The sequence below is a fragment of the Gopherus evgoodei genome, chromosome 12 (genome assembly GCF_007399415.2).
Source record: "Gopherus evgoodei ecotype Sinaloan lineage chromosome 12, rGopEvg1_v1.p, whole genome shotgun sequence".
Classification (NCBI taxonomy): Eukaryota; Metazoa; Chordata; order Testudines; family Testudinidae; genus Gopherus; species Gopherus evgoodei.
This window is the reverse complement of record NC_044333.1, coordinates 71,041-92,438: the sequence shown is the minus strand read 5'-3', so window position 1 is coordinate 92,438 and position 21,398 is coordinate 71,041. Positions and strand designations below refer to the sequence as shown.

The window sequence follows — 21,398 nt, the reverse complement described above, 5'->3', positions numbered from 1 at the left end:
AAATTTCTAAGGACATTGCTGCTGCTGGGAAATGCTTCACAGAAGGTGAGTTTTTAAAAAAGTATCTTGATTGCTGTATGAGTTATGTCCAGAAAAGATAGAATGTCAGTCTATCACGCATGACTGTACAGAGAAGTATAGCTGACATTTCTACCAATCTAAGTGATCAGTTAAAGCAGAGAGTCAGTGAATTCTGCTTTTACTCCGTATCTATGAATGAAAGCACTGATTTAAAAGACACTGCCCAACTTCTTATTTTTATTAGAGGTATTGATCATAACTTTGCAATTACTGAAGAACTTGCTGGCATGCGCTCCATGACAGGTCGCACAACCGGAAAAGAAATCTCCAGTGAAGTGATAAAGTCCATGAATGATAAGTCGGGATTAGATTTCACAAGCTTGGTGGCCATTTGTACTGACGGTGCTCCAGCTATGTGTGGAAAAAATGTTGGTGCTGTTGCTATTCTTGAAGAATTTATTGGGAGACAAATAACTAAACATCATTGCATTTACATCAGCAGGTTTTGTGTAGCAAAGTCTTAAAATCTGAGGATGTAATGTCAGTGGTAGTTTCCATGTTAAACTACATCCGTTCTAGAGGACTAAAAACATAGGACACTTAGAGCCTTTCTTGAAGGGGTCGATGCCGAGTGCAGCGACTTGATCTACCATAAGGAACTGAGGTGGTTCAGTCGAGGAAAAGTGCTCCACCGTTTCATTGCTTTGAAAGAGGAGGTAGCAAAATTCCTAGAAAATGGGCCAGTAAAATTCCCAGAGCTTGAAAATGAGTCCTGGAATCAAGATTTCTTTTTCTTTTGTGATATTACAGCACACCTGAATGATCTCAACATTCATCTTCAGAGAAAAAATCAACTTCTATTTCAAACGTGTGCTGCAGTGAAAGCTTTCAAAATGAAATTGAAACTTTTCAGAAGTCAGCTGTCAAAAGGTGAAGTGTGTCACTTGTGCACAGTGTATCCCTCAGCACAAACCTGCCAAATTAGGAGAAAAATACGCAAAGCACATTAATCTTTTGATTGAAGAATTTGACAGAAGACTTACTTTGTCTAAAGAAGAAGACATCCAGTTGAAGCTGATTGAAGATCCCTTTTTTGTGGATCCAGAGAAGTGCCACTAGATTTGCAGTTGGAGATTACTGAATTTCCATGTTCGGCAGTTTACCGAAATAAGCACAGAGAAAGCAGCCTGCGGGATTTCTACAAAAGTCTGGACAATGAAAAATACAAGAATCTTATTGAAGTTGCACTGAAAACGTTCAGCATTTTTGGAAGCACTTACATATGTGAACATTTTCCATCATGAACACGAATAAAAACAAGCTACGTTCTTCTCTGACTGATGACCATTTGGAAAACATTATGAAAATATCCACTTCAAATATGACCCCCGAATGTGACAAGCTTGTTGCCCAAAAGAGATGTACTATCTCTCATTAAATTTGTAAGGTAATTATGAAAAGTACAAATGTTTTCTTTCAAGGAAACACGTGTTTTTCATTTTTATACAATTCATAAAAAAAAAAATAATTAAAAAAATTGTTTGCCTTAATTGAAAATTTCTTAATAAAGTATCACAGCCCCGCAGCCTTCCTTTTCGGCCCACAGTTGTTTCAGTGGGCTGGTGCTAGGGAAGGAGGGTTTGTTTCCGTGGGGCTAGGCAATGCTGGGGGGAGTGTTTCCACAGGGCCGGGCGGCACTGGGTGTGGTGTTTCCGCGGGGCCAGGTGGCTTCAGCCCTCAGCTGTTTTCTTTGGAGCAATATAGTCCTCGCTACTTTATGAGTTGTGCAGGCCTGATGTGTAAGGAGTTTCTCTCGTGTGGATTTTCTGATGTCTGATAAGGTCTGAGCTTCGACTGAAGCTTTTCCCGCACTCAGGGCATGGATAGTGCGTCACTCTTGTGTGGATTCTTTGATGTGCGTTAAGGGTAGAGCGCTGACTGAAGCTTTTCCCGCACTCTGAGCATGTGTAGGGCTTCTCCCCTGTGTGGATTCTCTGATGTCTGATCAGGTATGAGCTCCAACGGAAGCTTTTCCCACACTCAGAGCAGGTGTAGGGCATATCTCCGTTGTGGATTCTCTGATGTGTGATAAGGGCAGAGATGTCACTGAAGCTTTTCCCACACTCAGAGCATATGTAGCGCGTCTCTCCCGTGTGGATTCTACGATGTGTAATGAGGTGTGAGTGCCGATTGAAGCTTCTCCCACACTCAGCACATGTGTAGGGCTTCTCCCCTGTGTGGATTCTCTGGTGTGTGATAAGGTTTGAGCTTCTATTGAAGCTTTTCCCACACTCAGAGCACGTGTGGGGGGTCTCACCTGTATGGATTCTACAATGTCTGATAAGGTTTGAGCGCCGATCAAAGCTTTTCCCACATTCGGAGCATGTGTGGGGCGTCTCCCCTGTGTGGATTCTACGATGTCTGATAAGGTGTGGCCGGTCACTGAAGCTTTTCCCGCACTCAGAGCATGTGTGGGGCGTCTCTCCTGTGTGGATTTTCTGATGTCTGATAAACTTTGAGCGCCTATTGAACCTTTTCCCGCACTCAGCGCACATGTGGGGCATTTCCCCTGTGTGGATTCTATGATGTGTGATAAGGGCAGAGCTCCGATTGAAGCTTTCCCCGCACTCATGGCACATGTAGCGTGTCTCTTGCAAGTTGATTCTGTCGCATGTTATAAGGTCTGAGTGGCTACTGAAGTTTTCCTTTGGCCTCTCTTGAGCATCACAAGAATTGGCTTTTTCTTGGAGTGCACAAATCCCAGAAACATTCCCTTTGGGTCTTCCTGATAACGTTCCATGTGGTTCTCCTTCCTCAGCATCTTCCTGCTGGGGTTTCTGCTCCTCATTCTCACTCACCGTCACATCACCTGATGGGAGACAGAGAGAATCCAAACACAGGTCACTCCCTGAACTGGAAAGAAAGGAAATCTCAGAGAGAGGAATGGACAAAGGGATGAACCAAAATATGTGTGGGAGAGATCAAACCTATCAGGAGCTGATTTTCCCCAAAACCTTCCCCAGAGGAGAGAGGAAAGGATCAGTTTTGGTCTGCATCTCACCAGAACTCTCAGGGGAAAGCGAGATTGGGGAGGGACCTGCTGCCAGTTGTCAGTCAGAATAGGAAGGAAGCCATGAGTGACATCTGACATGATTCCACATCTGCAGGGAACAATCCTGAACTCGGAGAGCTCACAAGATCTTTGTAGGGCATCCCAAATGTTTCCTGTATTCACAGACAGTTTCTGAGTTGGTTTAACCAATTCCTCACCTGTGCAGGCAGCTCTCGGGAGCACTTCTTTCTCAGAGCCCTGGAGGTCGACGATACATGGCTCTTCCCCTCGTTCCAGTTGTGAGATCACATCAGGTTTGGAATTTAGAAACCCTATGCCAGGCAAAGAAAACAAGGGAGGTCAGTAGAGTTTGTGGGATACTTGTCACAAAGAATAGTCCATGGTTTTAACCCCAGCTCATTTTTAAGCAGTAACATACCAAGGCCGGCTTCCTTGGCTCAAAGTGGCAGGATAGTTATTATTATTATAAATCATATGCATTACCTTAGTGCCTAAGGACCAGCTAACACTGGGTCTCCATTGTGCTAGGTAAAGTACAAAGAATAGTAGCTGGGCCATGCCCTGAAGAATTTACTATCTAAATAGACAAGACAGACACAGAATGGAGGAAGGGGTAGAACCCACTGTTAGAATATAGACATTCAGGCCTGCCTGTAACGCCTATACTTTAAGAATGTAGGTATATTTCTATCACTTAGCTAGTTACAGGAGTATAAAAACAAAGAATCAAAATCACAGTCGGCCTGTGTCTGGGCCTTCTCTCACTGGGATAGTCTGAGGCCTTGTTCTTAGGCTAAGGCCTTTGGTTAAGCAGCAGGGACAGCCATAAACATCCTCACATCCCAAACCAGTCACACTGAAATAAGGTGGTGTTGGCCTGTTAGGAAGACGATCCTGTCCTGATAGTGCCCATCACCACCAGATAAAGAAACAGATCTTAAGATCGTTAAAGAAACCTTAGTTTGATCGCATCCTGTCTGACAAGAAAGCACTTAGCAATGGTTGTGGCTGTGAAACCCTCATATCTGTATTGTTTTATCTTTATGGCCACCACTTTTCATTGTTAATCAGTCGGTTAATCAGTCGGTTTCTCTCTGCTGTATAATTAATTTTGCTAGGCATAAGTTAATTAGGGTAGTGGGATATAATTGGTTAGAGAATTATGTTACAATATGTTAGAACTGGTTAGTCACAATGATTGGTTAAGATATAGCTGAGAATATTACTCTATAAACGGGGTCAAACAGGAGAGGGAAAAGGAAATTGGAATTATAGAATATCAGGGTTGGAAGGGATCTCAGGAGGTCATCTAGTCCAACCCCCTGCTCAAAGCAGGACCAATCCCCAACTAAATCATCCCAGCCAGGGCTTTGTTAAATCTGACCTTAAAAATCTCTAAGGAAGGAGATTCCACCAGCTCCCTAGGTAACCCATTCCAGTGCTTCACCACTCTCCGAGTGAAAGAGTTTTTCCTAATATCCACTCTAAACCTCCCCCACTGCAACTTGAGACCATTACTCCTTGTTCTGTCATCTGCTACCACTGAGAACTGTCTAGATCCATCCTCTTTGGAACCCCCTTTCAGGTAGTTGAAAGCAGCTATTAAATCCCTCCTCATTCTTCTCTCCTGCAGACTAAACAATCCCAGTTCCCTCAACCTCTCCTCATAAGTCACATGCTCCAGTTCCTTAGTCATTTTTGTTGCCCTCCACTGGACATTTTCTAATTTTTCCACATTCTTCTTGTAGTGTTGAGCCCCAAACTGGACACAGGACTCCAGATGAGGCACCATCAATGCTGAATGTTTGTTAAGCGGGGGGAACAGGAACAGGGATATAGGCAAGACTCTGCAGCATCAGAGCTGGGAAGGGAACACTGGGGAACAGATTGTATCTGCGTACAGAGATAAGCTCAACTGGGTGTGAAGGCCTTCGAAATGCATAATCTTATAGGTGTTAAAATTGTACAGGCTACACTACCACCCTGTGACATCATCAACAAAGTGCCCATTTGTGCCCGGGTAGCGGTCATATTGTAGGAGGGAGGAAAGCAGCAAGGACGCAGAATCGGTGGCCAGGGTCGCTGTGCATAGAGATGGAGAGGTTATATGGAGAGGAGGTAATGAGTGGGAGAGGGAGGTCAAGAGTTAAAATAATAATATTTGGGGAAAAAATGTATAATGAAGTGAAACTGAACAGAAATAGAACTGGAGTGTAGGCTCTAAAGCAACAAGGCTTTGGTAGGGATTTGGGGTTAAAGGTCTGGGATCTCTCACCGCTCTAGATCCCCAAATCTCTCCTCCCTCCCATTGACCCACCCAGCCAACTTCCTGGGTGCCATTCCTCCACACTCCCCTCCCCTTTTGCCCATTACTCTGAGTCGGCACCACCTCCCCGTACCTTGGCAGCTTCTTGTATTCTCTCCCTGTCTCTCACTACGTGATCCCTCCCTGCTGGTTCTTAGCTCTAAATCTGCACACCCCCTCCCCATGTCCTGGCACTCCAGAATTATCTCCTCTCCCTTTCTCCTCCCCTCCCACAGCTCCGTTCCCCCTTCACCCATGGGGTCCTGAATGTCAACATTACACGCTCTCCTATCAAAAACAACAAGAAGTCCAATGGTGGCACCTTAGAGACTAACAGATTGGTTTGGGCATCGGCTTTCATGGGTAAAAAACTTCACTTCTTCAGCTGCATCTCCTATCAAAAGAGGAGCTCATCTGACTGTCACACAAGCCAGGCATGAGTCAGACACCTATTTACTTTAGAATTGTACAGTCAGCATATTTTCCTATTAAAATAAAGAAAAGGCACGAAAGCTACAGTTATTAATGTAGTTGCTAATGTAGCCAATAAGGATGCATTCAATGCAATTTTAAAATGACTAACGGCACCAAAAAGGCACATGCCCAAAAATGACACTAGTGTGTGGGAGATAAGGCAAAAAATGGGGGCAAGGAAACTTGTCAAAATTTGTATGACAAATAAAGGTATAAAGTTATTACTACTCGGGTTCTTTAGACACTCTGCAGCTTCTAATAACCCAGGGGACAGGACTCCTTACCCAGCAAGACCACCATCTCATAGTTCTCCTGCATGACATCCCTGTAGAGGGCTCTCTGAGTGGGGTCCAGCAGAGCCCACTCTTCCCTGGTGAAATACACAGCCACCTCCTCGAAGGTCACCGGCCCCTGAAAGAGCAAGAGTCCAACACTCAGTATCTGCTGCCCCAATCAGAGCCCCACTAGTCACGGAACAGCAGCACCAGGTGAACAGACGTTCTGGGAGGCACACGTTAACAGAGTCTCACCCCACCTTGCCTAGAGCATCCAGAAGGCATCAGAGGGTAGAAAGAGAAAATCTTTGTCTCCCCCAGCTGATAGATGGAGGTAGGATCTTCATATTTATCACATACCAACTAGCCAGAGCTTGATAAGGGAGATGGGGCTGTCTCTGGACCCTGCTGGTGGCTCCCTGGGAGGAATCCCAACACTCTCCAAATAAAATATATGGAAGAAAGGGGAAGTCAATAGTAAAGAATATAAGTTAGAAAGTCAGAACTGCAGAAAGTTGGAAAGGGAAGCTATCGGAAATCAATGCTCAACCAATGAAAAGAAGAAGTTTTAAAAAGTATATTAAGTACAAAATTAATCCTAACAATGGTAATGGTAAATTACTAGATGGAAATGGCAGAATTATCACCAATCATGCAGAACAGGTAAAGTGTTCAATAAATATTTCTCTCCTGGATTTGGAGAAAAACAGATGATGTAACTCATATCATAAGACGTTGAAGCCGATAGTCTTTCCATTCCAACAGTAACTCATGAGGACGTTAAACAGCAGCTGTTAAAGTTAGATGTGTTTAAAATCAATGGGTCCAGATAACAAGAATTTTGAAAGACCCGGTGGAGGCGCGTGGTGGACTGTTAATCTTGATTTTAATTAGGACTTGGAACACTGGGGAAATTCCATAAGACTGGAATAAAGCTCATGCTGTGCCAATATTTAAAAACTATTAAAGAGATTACGCAGCTAATTACAAGAGTGTCAGTCTGAAATCGATACTGGGCAAGAGAATGGAGCAGCCAATACTGGATTTCACTAATAAAGAATTAAAGAAAGGTAATATAATTAGTACCCATTAAAAAGGTTTAGACACAATAGATCAGTGGTCCCCAACGTGGTGCCCGCCAGGGTATTTATGTGTGCCCGCCTAGTGCCCAGCAGGGGAGAGAAGCCTCCTGGGGACAGAATACTCCAGGGCTGCGAGCGCCAGTGTTGTCTGTCCTCCCGGCTTCTCTCTGCACTGCCCAGAACTGGCACCAAAAAAACCCCAAACCCAAAAACAAAACAAAAAAACCCAAATTACTCTGACTCTGCAGAATGAACGGAATGCTGCCCCGTAGCATGTGCTGCCCCAGGCACGTGCTTACTCCACTGGTTCCTGGAGCTGGCCCTGTATGTGATTGTTGGCGCCTGCCACACTCTTCTGAAAACATGAATGTGCTACTGGCCACAAAAAGGTTGGGGACCACTGCAATAGATCCTATCAACCTAACTGGATATTCTTATTGGATGAGATCAAAAGTTTGGTTGCAGCTAACAGTACTGATGTAATATACCTAGACTTCTGTAAGGGATATGGGTTGGTGCAGCACGATATTTTGACTAGAAAAATACAAAATACACAAGGCATACATTAAATAGCTTAAAAACAGGGATTTTAAATAGGGAACCATGGTCGAGTGGATTTCTTTCTAGCGGGTTCCCGCAAGGATTGGTTCTTGGTCCTGTGCTATTTAACACTCTTATCAATGACCTAGAAGAAAATATAAAATCATCACTGATAAAGTTTGCAGTTGCCACAGATTGGGGGTGGTGGTAACTAATGAAGTGTCAGTAGATTCAGGTTCTGGCAGTGGGAGTCTGGGAAGTTTTCCCAGCCCCGGCTGGAGGGTTATTTCCTGTTCCACAAAGAGGGGAAGTTCCATTCCCAACACTGTGCCTTGAAATGAGGACCTACCTGACACTACACCCCATATTCAGCATTGTGGTAGGATTATAATATGATTAGGACACAACTATGAGGCACTTTGTACAAGATGAGTCATGTGCAATGTCACTGGAAAAGTTATGATTTGCTGAATATGATTATCCAACCTGTGTGCATGGATCATGTTTGTATCTGAAGTTATGAATATTGACTCGGTATCTGTCTTTCAAATGTGCATACTCCAGGTAACCCCCACAACCAGCCTTTCGGGTACAACAATGAAGAAGCCGGACAGTGCTGATGGCTCAACAACAAAGACAATGGATCATGGAAGAGCTTAGCCTTCCTGTGAATGTTTCAGCCAGCCTGAGTCATGGCTACTATGACTCAGCAGGGCATGCTAGGGCATGTGACCAGACCACATGACAATGAACTTCATCTTGGTACCTGTATTTTTCCACAAACTGGACTGGAAACTTAGTTTAGAACAAAGGGTTCCTGCTATATGGAAAAGCTACATAAGGTGGGGTGTGTCATCATCTCCTGGCCTCATTCCCACACAAGAGAACTCCTGGAAGCACCTGAGGAACAAAGACTGAACTGGGGGAAGTGTTGGTCCCAGGGTAAAGGGATTTCCAGCTTGTGTATGGAAACTTGGTGGACTGCTCCTATCATCAGTCAGAGTGAGAAACTGCTAATTCAAATTCTATCCATCTAGTATGTTAGGCTTGGTGTGAGTTTTTGCTTATTTGCTAAGTAGTCTGCTTTGATCTGTTTGCTACCGCTTATTGCTGGGCAATTGGCTGTTGTCTTCTATCTGCCCTTGAGTGGCTTAGCTAAAGAACTCAGGTAGCTTAGCTGGATGCATGGTGCCACCTGCTGTCCTGTTGGGTGATAACAAGGCTAAATCTCCAGCAGGGTGAGAAGGGCCAGCCCAGCTTGAGGCTTAGAGGGCACAGCAGATCCCAGAAGCCCCCCAGACTGCACCCTCTATTACACAAGCCTAAGCAGGTTTGTCACATCCTGTCCCCTCTCTTTCTCCACCCTAGATATTTCTTGCCTCCCACCACCTCGAGCAGCTCCCACCCTCCTATGCATTTACTGCTCCTCTCCCTCCAAGCAGAAACCACCATCAGCTCCCTGATAATCCCTTACCTGAGCCAGCTCCATTGCAGCCATTGCCTTCCCCCTGGGAGGATGGGATGATCTGGAGCAAAACGTGGATGTTATTCTGTAGCCTGCCAGGGTGACAAGGGCAATGTGAGAGAATTCAAACGGGGTTTTTGTCCATTCCACATGTCGATTCCCCCCAGCATTTTCCCCTGCTAATGGACATTCTAGGTTCTGCCACACTATGAAGCACAGAGTGACCTTATTCCAGTACAGGCCTAGCCCCCTCCCACCAGGGTGTAACCTCTGAGACATGGTGAAACCCTCTGCCACTGGGAGTCTCTCTGTTACACTTATCAAGTTTGTGGAGGATATAAAGCTGGGAGGGGTTGCAAGTGCTTTGGAGGATAGAATTGAAATTCAAAATGATCTGGATAAACTGGAGAAATGGTCTGAAGTAAATAGGATGAAATTCATTAAGGACAAATCCAAAGTACTTCATTTAGGAAGGAACAATCAGTTGCACACGTACAAAATGGGCAATGACTGCCTAGGAAGGAGTGCTGCGGAAAGGGATCTGGGGGTCATAGTGGATCACAAGCTAAATATGAGTCAACAGTGTTCCAAGAAAAGCAAGTATCATTCTGGGATGTATTAGCAAGAGTATTGTAAGCAAGACATGAGAAGTAATTCTTCCGCTCTATTCTGCGCTGATTAGGCCTCAACTGGAGAAGTGTGTCCAGTTCTGGGCACCACATTTCAGGAAAGATGTGGATAACCTGGAGAAAGTCCAGAGAAGAGCAACAAAAATGATGAAAGGTTTCGAAAACATGACCTATGAAAGACGATTGAAAACATTGGGTTTGTTTAGCGTGGAGAAGAGAAGCCTGAGAGGGGAAATGATCACAGTTTTCAAGTACATAAAAGGTTGTTACAAGGAGGAGGGAGAATAATTGTTCTTCTTAATCTCTGAGGATAGGACAAAAAGCAATGGGGTTAAATTGCAGCCAGGTGGGTTAGGTTGGACATTAGGAAAAACTTTCTGTCAGAGTGGTTAAGCACTGGAATAAATTGCCTATGGAGGTTGTGGAATCTCCATCACTGGGGATTTTTAAAAGCAGGCTGGACAAACACCTGTCAGGGATGGTCTAGATAATACTTAGTCCTGCCTTGAGTGCCAGGGACTGGACTGGTAACCTCTCGAGATCCCTTCCAGTTCTATCATTCTATAAACCAAAGACCAAAGAAGAGCTGAATCAAAGGAGTCACTCTGGGGGATTCTCCCTGTCATTGTCCGCAAGCAGTTCTATCAGGTTTACAAAGTTGTTTGATGCTCCAGCCTTTATACAGTCTCTCCTGGGAGTGCCCCTTTCATGGGCTGGGCCTAGGTTTAGCTTTTGACAAGCGTGAACCTGGGGGCTTTGAGACTGGGCCTTCTTGCCTCAGCACATCTTGTTTCTTTCTGTGTCTCCCCAGTGAGTCCAAATGAGTAGATACTCCTCATAGAGATTGAGAACATAAGAACAGCCCACTGCATCAGATCAATGGTCCATCTAGCTCAGTAGCCAATGCCAGGTGCTTCAGAGGGAATGAACAGAACAGGGGATCATCAAGTGATCCATCCCATCACCCATTCTCAGCCTCTGGCAAACAGAGACTAGGGACACCATCCCTGCCCATTCTGCCTGTGACACTGGCAGATGAGGTGTCAGCTCTTGCAAAAGCCCCTATGTCTTAACTGAACATGGACAAAGGCATAGCTGGAATCAGTCTGGCTCACCTATGTTAGTATTGTTAAGACAGGTATTAGAATGATAAGAATGTGTTTAGACTTTATTGAATGCTTGTGAGTTGCTGCCTGCGTTAGTATCTGACTAGTTGTATTGTGAGCCTCTGTGGCTATGTAAATCACCAGACAGAAGAGAGACTTTACTAGGTGAAGTGCTGATTGGCAACAGAATGCATTACACCCTGCCTGGCAGGAAAGGTCCATCAACACCAGATGGACTATTACGGGCTGTTAAAGAAGACAAAAAAATGTTGTTGTGCTCTTGACTTCCTATTAGCTGAGTTTTCAGTTCAGAGCACATGGCAGGAAGGGGATTAAAAAAAAAAACTCATACAGAAGGAACTGATTATCTGTATGCTGCTTGGACTCTGGGGGGCAAAGTTTCTAGGCATAAGGAAGAGATCCCCAGCTGCTTACTCTGGGTTTGTCCTAAGGAAGATATAGGCTTCCATATTATAGAAGCTTCTATTATCTTTTGAAATTGAAGACTGTAAGTTGTCTGCATCTATAGGATCACGCACTTTAACTTTGCAAACAACTCTCATTTCCTTTTAAATAAGTCTTAATATAGGTTATGACAGGATGGGCTACAAGTATTGTCTTTGTTGTCAGTCTAAGGTTCAATTGACATAAGTAAGTGACTTGTCCTTTGGGACAAGGTCAGGCTTGAGAAAGCTTTGAGCAGGGGGGTGGACTAGATACCTCCTGAGGTTTCTTCCAACCCTGATATTCTATGACTGGCAGTAACCTGAACATTGCTGTGATTTGTGGTTTAAGGAAGTGGCTCTCAACCAGGGGTCTGGGGCCTCCTGGGGGGCCACTAGTAGGTTTTGGGGGGGCCAAGCAAGGCCAGCATTAGACTCGCTGAGGCCCAGGGCAGAAAGCTGAGCCTCACCACCCAGGCTGAAGCCAAAGCCTAAACAATGTAGATTTGTGGGGCCCCTGTGGCATGGTACCCCGAGAGAGGAAGAAAGTGCCCCGAGGACTCAGCCAGAGGGTTGAGCCCTGACACATTACTGGCTCAGAGGTTCTCTGCCAGTCAGGAAGGGGTAGCAGAGAGGGAAGACTGGCAACTGATGGTTGGAGGGGTGAAGAGGTTTGGGGTATGGTGGGGGAAGAAGCGTCTGGGACTGGATAACCTGGGGCTAGGCAGTCTCCATAGGGGACATTTGCTTCTCCTGTGCCCTTTCCACACCCTCTTGCGAGTAGAGAAGGACCACCCTCTCCCCACCCCCAGGAGCAGCTGTGTCTCAGGACTCTCCCAAGTTGCACCCACTAACTCTCTTCCTATTTGGGGTTTAGCTCGGGGCAACAATTTCCCACCAAGATGAACCCAGCTGGCTGCTGCCTGTTCTGGTGCCACAGGGTGGCTGAAGGGCAGAACTGCGGCACTTCTTGGGCAGAATTTATTTTCTTCATTCAAAAAAAAATTCTGCACTGGACGTGAATTCTGTGCGTACGCAGTGACCCAGAATTCCCACCTGAGTAACTCACACCTGGCACAAAGATAACCTGCTCATTCCCATCTCTTCTCCCTGTGCGTCGAGTCCCAGAGCTGCTGCTGTCATTAATGCACAGAGGCTTTCACTCCCGTCAGTGCTGGAATGACCCAGTCCAGGTACAGGACTGAACCCTTATTCTCCCATCACATGGGACAGTCTCAGGTGAGGGGGGGTGAGAGTGGGAGGGGGTACAAATGGAAAAGAGTTGTTGTAGCCATGCTGGTCCCAAGTTATCAAAGAGAGGTATTTTAATTGGTTCTAAAAGAAATGACCTCACCTACCTTGTCTCTCCAAGAGATCTGAAAGTGGCAGAAGGAGACAAACAGGAAGCCAGAGCTCAGGACTCTAAATCAAACATTTTCAATCCCTTGGAAGAAACAACATTTCCCTTCTGCCCCTGGGACCATCCCATTCCTCTCACAGCAGCAAAGGGAGACTGCAGCCAGCCCCGGATGGTCTTTCCCCATCCTGAGATGTGTGTTGTGACAAAGTTTGTGTGTGGTGGGTGCACGGACTGGGTTCAGCTAGACCCATCTGCAGACTGGAAAGTCAGGGCAACTGCTGCACAGCTTGGGGGCTGTGGGCAGGGGTAGTAGTTCTGGAGCTGGGCCTCTGCCTCCTCTAGGTCCCATGGTAGATGACTCTGGCAGCATCAAGTGGGTCCATCACTGCAGGGGAAGGTTGGGGTAGTGTCTGAGATCAAGGTGAGGATTGTGGGGTGCGGGGAGGTGGGTCCATGCCCAGGAATGGGGGGTGGAATTCACCTCCCCACCCCTCTGCAGAGCCCAGCAATTAGGGATTTATCCAGCAAAGTGAATTTCACTCTGAGTGACTTTGAACCAGCCACAGAAAGATCCTTGGGCCTTCGGTTCCACACTGGCCACAGGAGTTTACTAGTTCTCCCTCCCCAGAGGGGGCAGCCAGGGATAATTAGTGGGTTATGGGAATTAGAAGATGAAAGTTCACTAAGAACAATGATATTTGTGTGTTTATTATTAAATCCCCAGACACCCACCAATCCCCGTCCTCCTTCCCATGAGCTATAAATATCTAAGGGACTCAGCTATTGATCCTGCAGTGAGTTCTTGCCCCTCCTCACTTTCTATAGCAGAACTTTTAAGAACAGGCCAGGGACACATGTAAATACTTTGAACCAAGTTCCAGAAGCTGCTGAGCATAGACAAGTTAAAATGAAATCAAGGTTCCGTCTCTCCAAGGACCTGGCCCCTAGAGCAAAATTACAGACACTCCCCAGAAATATGAAACGGCCACTTCATAACTGATAGAATGTTATTTATCTAATGACTTCTGGGAATTACCAGTAAAAAAGCAACTTAGTGAAGATGATATCCTGAGAAAAGATCTCATGTGTTTTTACAAGTTGGTATAAACTAATCTGGAACTTCATACACTGAAATGCCTAATTCATAGCTCTATGGCAATTGCCTGGTGTCACTACAGGGCAGAATTAAGGTTGGTGCCTTAGCAGTGAATTTCCATCCCCTAGCATATTGCAATTGCTGTTAAGTGGGTTTGACAAAATTCATTTTGTCTATTTCTTTCTTTTAATTTCAATAGCTAGCGATATTTATTTTTAAGCCCTTCTTTCAATGTTTACAATTTCAATGTTCAGAGCTGTGGGAAGTTATGGGAGTCGTAAGACAACAATTATTTAATCACAGTAACTGTTGAGATTCCAAAAGCCAAATCATATAATTGTTCAAAGAGAAACTGTCAATGTCACACGCAAAATATACAGTGTAAATATCCTTAAATCAAACTTGACTTTCTCCAGAAGCATTTCTGTATTTTACCTATAGAAATATTTTTTCATCTGTGTGTGTACAGTGAAATCAACATTTACTGCAACTTATTCATAACAATCCAATCCTTTCAAGCGTAATTTTAAGTAATGAAGTACTTGAATTCCTTCACTTCCTGGAATGTAATGCTTCATTTCAGGATAATTACACCCTCCCTGTGATGTATTTTACTCTTAGTACCGTAACCCCATTACGATGCAGCTCCTGTCTGGGAACTCTGCTGAGGGCAGTTGCATGATCAGAAGGTGACACTCTGACATATTCCCTGAAATCTAAATAGCTCCAGTGTGAGACAGTGATTAACGCAGGTACCTTAGGGGCTGCAGCGCCAACCCCCTGCCTTGACGAGAGGGGTGAAGAATTGCAGTAGAAATCGGTTAGGCTGGGAGAGGGCACAGCTGATGTGGGACTGGAAGCCGATTTGTCCAACAGGACTGGGTAGAGGCACTTCAATGTATTTTCCCCCATTAAACACCCTGCCATGTATTTAATTTAGAAACTTTTCATTCCCATCTAAACACCTTGGAGCTAAGCTGGGTTGATGCATTTCCACTTACAGTGGTACAGTTGTAATTAGGTGCTGAATCAGATGCTCACGCAGCACAAAGCAGTCAATAATAGGTGCGCTTTCATGAATTAACTTGACTGTGTGCTGTGCATCGCCTTAAAAACAAGATGGTGCGAGCAAGTGTCAAAATTTTAGGCATTAAGAAATGGAAATTAGGTCAGTTCATTTCTCATGTGTTTAGCCTTTTTGCCCTAAAAGCATGTTTGGCTCTCTGACATTGCTTTATCCGCCCCACCAGAAAATGCTGCAGGGAACCAGGTCATTCCAGCCGACCTTCACGAGGTACGGTTCTACCAGCTATGTGCCAAAATTCAAATGGCTCTGTTTGTTTTATCTTTCATTCACCTTTGCAATTCTTAGATCTCATTTACAAACTGGAACTGAAATAACCAAAGCAAGTTAAGAAGGGAGCAGCATCAGGCATAGGCGGGGGTAATACAATAAAGGGAAAGAACTGACTATGCAAAAAGGAACATCCCAAACTATCAGACCACCAGACTCTCCTCTAACTGAACCCAATCCAGCCAGGCATATCAAGCTGGGCCCGTGAAAAATCGCCCAGCTCGTGTGGCAGCGAATGCTGCGTGTTCCAGATGGAGCTCTGGTGTATGTGTCTGCTCTGCTGATGTGCTGTTTTGGTACGAAAGGCACCACGGCCACAGGAAGCAGAGACATGGACTCCTACAAAACAAAATGCCAGATACACCTCCAATATCCCATCCCCTCCCCCACCTCCATATGGCCATTCTCAGCCTATTGCTAACAGTTCCTTCCAGCCTTCAGCACTATAAATAAATAAAACGTGGTGTTACGAAAGGTAGATGGTGCCAGAGAAACCTGGCATTTGATACATGCATCTGATACAGTTCCACGTGGGGACCTTGTTGTTAAATTGGAGAAGATGTGGACTAATATGAGAGCTGAAAGGTTAATAAAGAATTGATTAAAGGAGTCTACAAGGCGGTCATACTGAATGATGAGTTGTCAGGCTGGAGGGAGTTACTAGTGGAGTTCCTCAGAAATCAGTTTTGGGACCAATCTTCTTCAACATTTTTATTAGTGACCTTGGCACAAAAAGTGGGAGTATGACACAAAGCTGGGAGGGATTGCCACTATGGAGGACAAGAAAATCATACCAGAAGAACTGCATGACCTTGAAAATTGGAGTAACAGAAATGGGATGAAAATTAATATTGCAAAAATTATGCACTTAGGGACTACTGACAAGAATTTTTGCAATGACCTGGGGACTTATCAGTTGGAAGTGACAGAGGAGGAGAAAGACCTGGGTGTACTGGTTGATCACAGGATAATTATGAGCTGCCAATGTGGTGTGGCCGTGAAATAGGTTAATGCAGTCCTAGGATGCATCGAGAGAAGCTATTTTCAGTAGACACAAGGAAGGGTTAGTACTTCTGGCCTTAAAGTCTGAGAGTCTATAAACTGTGCCTTACGTTGCACAGACACTGATGGAGCTCAGGGCCCCATTGTGCTGTGTATGGCAGAGACCCTGACTGAGATCAGCACCCTCACTGTGCTGGGCACTGCAGACAGAGAGGGACAGTCCTTGCCCCAAAGAGATCACTGTCCAAGTAGGCAATGGGTAGGAGGAAAACAGAGGGGGCTGTGACTTACCCAAGGTCACCAAGCAGGTCAGGGACAGAGCCAGGAACATACTCCGTTAATGCCAGAGCCACATCACCCGCAGCTTGGAAGGTCCCAGACCCAATTGTATTAGGCTGCAGAAAGAGGTGGTTTGCCATGGATGCACAGGCTGTCTTGGCAGGGCAGCTCAGCTGCAGTCCCTGCACACAGCTGGGGGGGGGTGTCCTGGGTCAGGAGAAGTCAGTGTACAGCCCTGTGGGGCTGTGCTCCTGGCTCATATCTCCAGCACTCTCTGCAGCCCCTCTGTTACCAGCTGCACTGTTCAGCCAGCCCCAGGCCTCAGAGAGGTCACTGTCCCCCCACACCCCAAACCTTCAAACTGGGATATATATGGTGCACCAGTGCCAATCCGAGTACTCTAGTGTATATTCTGTCTATACTAAGAGTTTGCACCACTGCCTAAAACCCCATTGTGGCAGAGACCTTTAGAGCCCAAACCAGCAGTACGATGGCACTAGAACTGGGATCTATTTCTAGCTCTGTCACAGACAGCCTGGGTGACCTCGGACACATTAATGTTTTACCTCCCAACTTTAGTCTATTGACCCAGCTGCCCACTCACTGGGGTCTCCTCTCTCTCCAGAGCTGCTCACCACTAAAATCTGTGTGTGGGGTGGGGGGGGGGGAGGCAGAGCTAAGGTTGTTCAGCTCTGGAATAGTCTTACAAGGGTGGTCGTGGAGTCTCTTTCCCTGAAAGTTTTTAAGACCAGTGTGACAAAGTGGGAGTCTTCTTAACGTTTCCTCTGAATACTGTGTGGGTGCCTCAGTTTCCCCAGGCATTTCTTAAGTCTCCAGTGTGCATAAATAGCTGACACTTTGTATCCTAGCAACAAATGGCTAGGGCCCTTCCCCCGGCAAGGGGATGGCTAAAGGTGAACAGAGAGATCAGGTGACCTCCTGGCCCGGGAAAGTGACAAATCCCAGAGGAGGAGGGACTGGAGGGGGTTTCAGTTTGGGAGCTGGCTGGGGACGAGGAGTTAGGACAGACGTGGGAGTCTGCCTCACTGGGCCCCAGAATGGACCCGGCTGAGGGGTCCAGTTCTCTGTACCTACAAGCTCTGTTTTAGACCGTGTTCCTGTCATAGAATAAATCTCTGTTTTACTGGCTGGCTAAGAGTCACGTCTGACTGCGAAGTGGGGGTGCAGGACCCTCTGGCTTCCCCAGGATCTCGCCTGGTGGGACTTGCTGTGGGAAACACACGGAGGGACATATGCTGAATGCTCCAAGGTCAGACCCAGGAGGTGAAGCCGTGTGAGCTTCTTGCCCTGAAGACAGTCTGCTCCAAGGGAGAGGGGTTCCCCAAAGTCCTGACTGCTCTGGAACTGCTCACCACGAAGCCATCGCCCAGGGACTCTGTGACAAGCAGATAGGATAAACCTCTGTCAGAGATAATCTACATAGACTTGGTCCTGCCTTGGCAGAGAGAGATGGACTTAATGACATCTTGAAGTCCTGTCCAGCCCTACATGTCTATGGTGCTATGAAATAGATATGTATAAAACACAACGTACAGAGTAAAACCCACAACATGTCAGGCAATTCAGGAAAAAAAAAAAGCGACAAAACCCACAGCATAAAATGACAATACAAAGGAAAAGAAAACAACACACTGTTAACTAATACACCCTACGATTAAATTACACAATGAAAAAGGGCTCAACTCAAACCAGCACAACACAGACACCAAACACACTGAGGCAAAACAATGCATCATAAAACTATGCAACACAACATGGTGCAGTCACAAAAGGCACCATGCAAAACAGCTCAGCGTAGAACACAACAGCAGGAAAGAGAATGATTTCAGTGTAGGCCTGGAAGGGATCTTGAGAGGGTGTCTACTCCAGCCTCCTGTGCTGAGGCAGGACCAATATCCCTAGACATTCCCAGACTGGTGTATCTCTAACCTGGTCTTAGAAACCTCCAATGAAGGAAATTCCACAGCCTCCCTTGGAAGCCAGTGGAAGGCAAACACAGACCAAAACAAGCTGTACACACACACTCTGGGCTTAGGGTTAAAGAGAGAGGCAAGAATTCAAATAATCTGGGTTCAGTTCCAAGTTTTGTCCCAAATTCTCCATGCAAAATTGAGCAAATTACTTCAGCTCTCTGAGCTTCAGTTTCCCCGTCTGTAAAATGGAGAGTCGCCTCCCACCATTGGCCTATTTAGCCTTTGAGCTTTTTGTGGCAAGGTCTCTCTGTCCCTGTGGGCATGTCGACACTGCAGTCAGACACCAGCAGCTGGCCCGTGCCCGCTGACTTGAGCGCACACGGATCAGGCTGCAGGGCTGTTTAATGGTGGTGTCAATGTTCCGGCTTGGGCTAGAGCTGGACGTCTGGCGCCCTCCCACTTCGCAGGGTCCTACAGCCTGGCTCCAGCCCAAGCCCAGACATCTACACTGCAATTAAACAGCTCTTTTGCCTGAGCCCTGTGAGCCTGAGGCAGCTGCCTCCAGCTAGTGGAGGGTTTAATGGCAGGGTAGAGATATCCTTGGTGTCTGTTCAGCACCTGTCACAATGGGGATCCTGATCTTGGTCTGTGTCTGTGCAGAGCCCTGCACAACATGGAGCCTGATCTCAGTTGGGGACTCTGCAACTCCCAGCATTACAGGTCCCCTGATTTTGTTTGGGGTCCCTGCAGTGCCTGGCAAAATGTGGGGCCAGGATCTCTGTCAGGGTCAGTGCAGTGCCAGGCCCAACGGGGACACAGATCTCAGTCGAGGCTTCTGAAGTGCCCAGCACAATGGAGGCAGCAATCTGGGCTGCAGTCGTGCGCTGCCTGACACAAGGAGGGCCATGATCCTGGTCCAGGTCTCAGTTTTACCTGGCACAACAGTGGGGTCTGATCTCACCTGGGGTCTCTTCAGTGCCCGGCAGAACAGGGCCCAGATCTCAGCTAGGGTCTCTGCAACATCTGGCAGAACAGGGCCATGCTCAGTACGCTAAGAGCCCTGATCTCAGTCAGACACCTGGAGAGAAAAGCGGGAAGATCTTCAAGAATTTGATACCAGTATTTCAGAACTGAGGAAAAAATGGGGCACAAACTAAATATTTGAAAATATAAGGGACAAGCATTAACATGTGGGGAGATTTTATGTCACCATTCAACCACTCAAGAAAAGGAGGGGAAATTTGAGGCCATTATACAGTGATATTGAATCAACAACAGAATGGGATGGATTTTCCTTGCCTCACCAGGGAAAGGAGTGGGGCTGGAGTCAGAAGGTCACTGGCTGTGACTGTGAAAGTTGCTGGCTGTGGGGTCTGGTAATGTGACTAGCAGGTGGTGGGGGCAGAGGGAAAGATGGTGAAGTAGTTGGGACTGGGAAACCTGGGGCTGGGCCGTCTCCACGGGGGAGGCTTGCTCCTCTCTTTCCTTCCTGGGCCTTCCCATGCCCTGTTGCCAGCAGAGAGTCCCCCCCCCGCAGCCCAGAGATGTCCCTGTCTCAGGGCTCCCCCAGCCTCTGCCCAGTTCAGGAATCACTCAGGGGAATGATTTCCCACCTACACAAGGACAAATCACTGCAGGTAAAAGTTGGGGGGGAAACTCCCCAAACCTGAGATTTGAACTGGACATTGGCGAAGTGGAGAGAAACTGGGACACAAACGGGGGGCGGGGGGGAACAGGGAACTTCTCAGGGATTTGGGGGCTGGGTGGGGTTACCCTGGCTGTTGCTCGTTGCTGTCTAGAGAGAAAGGGGCAGGATTGGAGGGGATGGGGGGGTCCCCACGGGAGGGAGCAGCGGTAAATCCGAGGGGATCTCCACCCCCTCTTTCTCTCCGCGCTCCTCGGGGGTCACCGGCTCTTCTCCCCTCCCCACTCCCCGACCATGTCCGGGCTGCACCGACACTTTTCATCCGCCCCTTTCCCAGGTCTCCCAACCAGCCTGGTCTCACTCCCCCCCTGGCGAGAGCCCCCACCCAGCCCCACGCAGGGACCCCATTGGGGGCCGATCCCCCCCCCTCGAGACCCCCCGTGGGACCCCAGGGCGGAGCCTGGCCAGGCCCGGGGGTCGCTGGGCTCCTGCGGGGACAGCAGATCCGAGCCCCCCCCGGGCGCTGCCCCCCGCCCCAGGGAGCAGATCCCGGCGCTGCGAGATGCCGGCAGAAACTGCAGCGAGTTGGAAAACGGGAGGGTTGCTCAAAGTGACGTTACAACTTCGGCGGCAGGTCCCGCTTCGGCGGTAATTCGCTGGCGGGGGGTCCTTCCACCCCGGAGCCGAAGGACCCCCCCACCGGCGAAGACCGGGAGCGGAAGAAGCTCCGGGGCCCGGCTCCGCAAGAGTTTTCTGGGGCCCCCGAGCGAGTGAAGGACCCCGCTCCAGGGGTCCCGAAAAACTCTCATGGGGGCCCCTGCGGAGCCCGGGGCAAATTGCCCCTCTTGCCCCCGGAATGTGCATCGGGGGCGAGAGGCACAAACAGGGACAGGATCCAATTCACTCCCCCCCTCCCCCGCCCCGGGAATTTCCTGGCTGCCCAGAGACAGCTCGACATCCCCCCCCCGCCCCCCGCAACCCCGGCTTCTCCCCTCCCCGCCCGACTCCCCACAGGCCCCAGGCTCCGCCCCCCCATCCCAGCGGGGCCGGGGCGGATCCTGCTGCAGCTCCTGGGGCCGAGGCGGGGCCGAGGCTTCTCCCAGGGGCCGAGAGTCACTTCCCCCCATCGCCCCCGCCCCCCCGGCGTCTCTCACTCACCGGCTCACACGGAGGCGGCGGCAGCAGCTTTATCCATCCTCCCTCCCTCCCCCACCGGGCTCGCAAGGAGCATGCGCAGTTTCAGCTGCTGAACCCCTCCCTTAGCTGGGCGGACGCGCCCCGGGGCAGGCTGGCAGATGTAGTTCCGGACGCCCGG

The 21,398-nt window shown here is 47.7% G+C and overlaps 1 protein-coding gene and 1 long non-coding RNA gene across 4 annotated transcripts; both read right to left on the bottom strand.

Moving 5' to 3' along the window:
• Positions 1-229: 229 nt before the first annotated feature.
• Positions 230-3,316, bottom strand: LOC115660337 (zinc finger protein 154-like). Of its 2 annotated transcripts, none has more exons than XM_030581666.1 (2): positions 3,292-3,316; positions 230-2,929 (listed from the first exon to the last, which is right to left on the bottom strand). In XM_030581666.1, exon 2 carries the CDS (start codon positions 2,658-2,660, stop codon positions 1,797-1,799), a length of 864 nt encoding a protein of 287 aa, XP_030437526.1. In that variant the 5' UTR covers positions 2,661-2,929; positions 3,292-3,316; the 3' UTR covers positions 230-1,796. The 2 variants fall into 2 exon arrangements, with proteins under 2 accessions (XP_030437526.1, XP_030437525.1); XM_030581665.1 differs by having other exon boundaries at positions 230-2,890; positions 3,292-3,313.
• A 2,938-nt stretch (positions 3,317-6,254) lies between these two features.
• Positions 6,255-21,331, bottom strand: LOC115660340. 2 transcript variants are annotated; one of them, XR_004002803.1, is made up of 4 exons: positions 21,242-21,331; positions 19,372-19,516; positions 9,245-9,327; positions 6,255-6,284 (listed from the first exon to the last, which is right to left on the bottom strand). It is a non-coding gene; the product is annotated as an uncharacterized LOC115660340 (long non-coding RNA). The 2 variants fall into 2 exon arrangements; XR_004002802.1 differs by having other exon boundaries at positions 19,400-19,516.
• Positions 21,332-21,398: the final 67 nt, after the last annotated feature.